General features: G+C 41.6%; 1 protein-coding gene across 1 annotated transcript; it reads left to right on the top strand.

Moving 5' to 3' along the window:
- The first annotated feature begins 1,126 nt into the window (after nt 1-1,126).
- Nucleotides 1,127-5,233, top strand: Aard (alanine and arginine rich domain containing protein). The gene is made up of 2 exons (XM_026393860.2): nt 1,127-1,441; nt 5,075-5,233. The coding sequence occupies exons 1-2, from the start codon at nt 1,127-1,129 to the stop codon at nt 5,231-5,233; spliced, it is 474 nt and encodes a 157-aa protein (XP_026249645.1).
- Nucleotides 5,234-5,437: the final 204 nt, after the last annotated feature.

Genomic DNA, 5,437 nt, shown 5'->3' with positions numbered 1-5,437 from the left:
AGGTGCAGATCCCCAGTGGACCACCTAGCAGCTTGGTGGCCTTTAATATGCATTTTAACTTTTTGCTTAGTTTCTTCATTTGGAAAACACAGAAACTAATAGCACCTACCTTGCCAGGGCTATTGTGAAGGCTGAATAGGTTTATCCATGGAAAGCACCTGCCATATAGTAAGCATTAATAAAAATGGGCTCTTACTGCCTTCAGTGCTTACCAGGAACCTTGGAACCTTACAGGTGATTTGTACAACTTTATTGAAGGAATGACTCTGAGAGTTCCAAGTGAGCATTTCAGTCACTGTTTATTTTTATTTATTTGTTTAGTCATTGCAGAGTATGAGAACACAAAAGTTTTGATTGTTTATTCCTTCTATGAAATTCTCTACTAGATCAAAAAGTGGCAGTCTTTTGACTTGGTATTCTTTGGTAAAAGTGTAATATTGGCACATGATTACATTGAATTGTAAATTACCAAAGTACATGCTTTGGGGTAAAGGGAGTTTCTGTTTCATCTGAACTTCGTTCTACACGTGGACGTGGTAGAAGGAGTCATCTACAGAAAAAAGAACCGAGTTTCAGAATCCCCAGCAGGAGTCATTGGATTTATAGAAAGACTGTTCAAACTCGCAAATGGGCTCAAGTTCCTCCCCCTTTGACCAGGATACTTGGGGAGAGGTGTGGGGGTCTAATAATTAGTCTTTACATCCCCTACACCTGGCACAGTGCCTGACAGGTGGAAAGTCAGAAACTGTTTTCAAGGAACAAAGTATTCAAAAACCAAGGCACCCGGGAAGGCTTAGTGTCAAGATATTCTATCTTGACTTTCTCAACTTCTACCTACGTGGACTGAAGTTTCAGTCTTCGCCGCCTCCTCCATAGAAAGATTCTCCACTCCACAAAGCAAAAACAATGACCCAGTTTCCTTCCTTTGTTGCAAAAGAGGGAGAAAGGACAGAGACAGGGCTGGAAACAAAAGAGCCTCTCTTAAGTGGACGAGCTCGTCCTACTCCTCCAAGGGTCTAGCTGGTTCTGTTAGTTGCCCCCGCCCCTGCCCTGCCCCGCCCTAAAGCTCAAACTTGCAAACAAATTGACAGCAAGAGCGCCGAAGGAGCAACTCTGCGTCTCCGCCATGGGCTCCGGGACTACGGTCACCGCGCAGAGAGAGTTTTCTGGAGGCCCCATGGAGTCGCCAGCAGAGCTCGACTGTGGTCCCCAACCCTTCGTCTCGGGGGCTGTCCAGGAGGAATCTCCGGCTGCCAACCCGCTGCTGGAGGACCTGCGGCGGCGGCTGATGCGCGCCTTGCAGCGCACCGTGGCGCGCTGGGGCTCGCGGCGTGCGCGGGAGGCTGCCGCGGCGGCCGAGGCGGCGGCCGAGGCGGCGGCGCTGGAGGAGCAGAGCCGGGCGCGCGTGGAGAGCGCTCTGGGCCGGCTGCGCGCAGAGCTGGTGAGCGCGCGGGCTGGGCGGCCGGCTCTCGGGCAGTCGTCGCCTGGGTCTTCTCCTCCGCCTCCAGAGCCTTTGGCTGCGTAGCCTACCCGAGGACTTCGGGAGGTCCACCCGAGTTGTTCCCAGGGAGAGTGAGAGTTGACCGCGGTCCTTGGTCTTCCCGGGGCGCCAGCTTGAGTCCACTTACTGCAGTTGCATTGCCATTGCCCCAGTAACATCGTGGGAAGAGGCCCTCCGGGATTGATCAGGGCCTAGTGTACTAGTGATGTTTCCAGCTGACCTTCCCCAACCTGTTTCTATATTATTCTGCCATATGAAAAGTTCTCCATAGGAAGTTTTTGACTTGTGTAGATTTGAAGTGTGGAGGAGGAAAATTCAATGAAATAAGCTCTCCTGGGATAGATGGAGGGAGCCCATTAGCAACTCTTTCTTTATATCCCACAAGATACTCTTATTTTACCTTTTGTTAAGAATTCGGAAGACTGGAAAGGGTAAGGTGTTTTGTAAAACTGTAGCTTTTGAATATCAGGCAGGTTACGACTTAGTGTGCTACAAGAGGAAGTGTATGTAAACATTTTATATGAGTTTTTTTTTTTTTTTAGATTTTAAAAAAACCCTCTAAAACAGACACAGTTTGAAAAGGACAACATAAATCGAAGCAATTTATGCTTTGAAATGGTGCTGCTGATGAATTATGTAATGGAGACTTGACTTGAAAATTTCTCCTTTACATTAAATACCAATAACCAGTACTTTAGAACCGATGGTTAAACATTAGTGGATTGTCTGGTTAAGTACCTCCACATAATATCTATCTCCTTTATGACTTTAAGAAGGGCAGTATGGTAGTCAATCCAACGTTACCATGTCAATAACCGGAATCTGATAAGGGCTCCATTGTATCCATATAGCCTTGTTGAAGAAACACTTGATTTTCATCCAGGGTCTTAGCAGTGAGTCTAACTAGCTAGATATGGGAGCCACCTCATTATGGAGCCACCTGGAGGCCAAATGCTAAAGCTGAGGCCCAGCCATCTCTGTACCCAGCACTATGTCACTACCCCTCCCTGCAGCTCAGCGGACTCATTTAAATCCAATGAAGAGATCATATTGAAGAAACTCTGAGACACCTTTTAACAACATTCTAGCAAGTTGTTCCACCAGTAGGAGTTTTAGCCAAGTAATGTATATTTGTGGGTGAGAAGATAGGGAATAAAATTCCAAGCAGATGAAGGTTCATATCCCAGAATTAGCATTTATGGGCTCTGTTAACATTTGATGGCCCTACCACTTTGGGATGTTAATTAGTAAGTTTGAGTTTATTTATTCACCTGTAAAATGAAAATAACAATCTCATAGGATTTCTGTAAGAATTATATGAGGTAATATTATACCAAGTGCCTAGATCATAGGCATTATTTGTTGACTCTTCTTATTGTGATAATTATTGTTATTGACTGTGCCAAAAAGAGCAAATACTTATGTGTAAAAAAAAATTAAGGTTTTTCTGGAAAGGAACCACAGAATTCTATACATTCACGAGACATTATGTACCTGATTTAGAAATCATGGTCAACGTCTTGGCCAACCACCTAGCCAATGTGTGTAATTGGTCATAAAGAAGAAGCAATAGACATGGGTATTTTAGCTTAGTATCATCATCACTAGAAGAAGTAATTTTTGATTATGCTCAATTAATTAGATTTCTGTAGGAATCTACATACACCAATACACATAAGCACATGTGTCATATATTAAAAAAGAATTTACCAAAGATGTTTCTTTGATATGATGAACAAGTTAAGTTAATTTGGAGTTATGTTTGACTTGCTTTTCCTAGTGGGATGTATTGGTTTTTATGTATTGTGAGTAGATTTCAGTGTTATATATATTGAAATTCTATGTAAAAATTTTTAGGTGCATAAAGTGCATTTTTTCCCTCTCATAGCTAGTTCATGGCTTTCATCATATTCTCAAAGGCATCCATGATGAAAGAAAGTTAAAAAACTGTTGATGTTTGAATATCCTAAATAAGTGTAAATTACACATACTTCCTTTATTTAAGAGTGAACCATTATCGATAATTTTACTCCCTGATTCTTGGCATGAAGACAGAGGATGGCTGTCTATCATCAGTTCATTCATTTATTCCTTCATTCACTTAGTCTTTTAGCAAACTCATAGAGAGAGGACCATTGTACTGTGTGCAATGCACCCAAGCTGGGGACATAATCATGAATAAAACACACACTCTGCCCTCGGCATCATCAGTCTAGTCTGGTTTGTGTTTCGAGAGTGAGTATACAGAACGCTGTGGAAGCAGTGCAGGGGCCAGTCATGTCTACCCACACAATTGGAAGTGTTGGCACTTGATTGCATTCAGTAGAAAGAGAAGTGGTAAAGGGCATCTTAACCACAGGTCAGAAGGAGGTGAAGCTTTGCATGTTGTGTCTTCAGGATGCAGTGGGAACTGGCATGGGAAAGGGTTCCAGAAAAAGAAGATGGGAAAAAAAAAAGGGCAGGATTCCCGAGTCTGAGCCCAATAGAGAACTGAAGCTTCCCATAGGCCACGAGTAGGGGCTTTTCGTGTTGTTCTTTTACTGTTTGTTAGCTGGATGTCCATCTACTTTATCCCTTGCTAATTCTTGCTACCATAGAAGTGGTTCTAGGTGTTGAAGAATGAAGAAAAATGTGGGGGAAAACTGAAAGATAACTTTACACACTAGCTTTATTTTGCAAACTACATATGGACCACCAACCGATGCATTACGCACTTTTTTATTTACACAATGTCCTGGTTCATCCTGAGATGGTCATTTTTGGCGAGTTGATGGGAGATTTTAAGCAGAAAGAGCAAATTTCTCAGGAGCTGCATCAAGCTAGACCCCGATCCAAGAAATTCACAAGTAGTTGATCATTAGTTTTAGGTTATAATACAAAGTTTATGCTGGGCTAAGCTTTGTTGGACTGCCTCCTGGGTAACCTGCCCTAGAGATCTAGTTTTAAAAAATTTTAATACAGGAAGACCTTCATAAACTCTGATTGGAGGAGGTATAAATCAGCCTTGCTAGATAACATTTCATTCTAGAGTGAAAAGTGTTAGATTATATAAGTACACATAACTATACATGTGCCTCTAAGGTGTCGTTGAATGTTTTTGCTCGTTGGAGAGACCATTTAAAATCCTGAAAACTTGAAATGACAAGTAATCAAGTAAATGGGCCCAGAGTCTGAACACTCAGATGGCCTTAGGCAGTTATCTTGTGGCTGGGAAAGCTCATAAAGATAAATGATTTCATCGTGGATCACATGCCATTGCTTGAAAACAGCCTTCAGTACACAGGTATTTTTCATATGGACAGTTTTGTGCATCAGCTATTTTTGTTTTCATTTCAAGGCCATTTCAAAAGCTATTTATATATCTGAATTTTACCTTGTCGTATAGAAAGTCAGTTTTATAGCCAGGCCAAATAGTCAGAACGTGAAAATAAGATGAGAAATACATCTTTTTTTGATATCTTATTTTCCTTTCCCAAAGACTCCTTATTTCTCCTGTGCAGTTGAGAGCAGTTTCATTTGATCTGTATCTGAAGCTAATAAAAATCCTTATATTTTTTTTCCCCTAACTTTTAGCTGGAAATGCGTTTCCAAAACCATCAGCTGGCCAGAACTTTACTGGATTTAAACACGAAAATGCAGCAGCTGAAAACAGAGCATGAACTGGAAATTGCATCAGAATCTCAATCCCTGGAAGATAATGCTGTGAATCAGGAGCATGATCTGAACCCATAACACATAACACATAACACATAACACGTAACACATAACACAGATAACTCTGAAATGATTCTAACAGTAACATTATATGTGCTTGATATGAGCTCTGAGGACAATTTATAGACCAAAAATTTGGATGCCTAGGGGAAACGACAAAAAACATCCAAGAAAGAGGACAGAGAAAATGGTGCCTTAAAATATTTTGAAAATATTTATTTA

This window comes from Urocitellus parryii, chromosome 7, assembly GCF_045843805.1.
Source record: "Urocitellus parryii isolate mUroPar1 chromosome 7, mUroPar1.hap1, whole genome shotgun sequence".
Lineage (NCBI taxonomy): Eukaryota > Metazoa > Chordata > Mammalia > Rodentia > Sciuridae > Urocitellus > Urocitellus parryii.
Note: the sequence above shows the minus strand (reverse complement) of the source record. Positions and strands in the feature narration are given on the sequence as shown.

Excerpts from the sequence above, each read along its gene's own strand:
- Aard (XM_026393860.2), top strand. The coding sequence starts at position 1,127 with ATGGGCTCCGGGACTACGGTCACCGCGCAGAGAGAGTTTTCTGGAGGC. Across the intron at positions 1,442-5,074 it reads GCCGGCTGCGCGCAGAGCTG|CTGGAAATGCGTTTCCAAAA; the intron begins GTGAGCGCGCGG and ends CCTAACTTTTAG.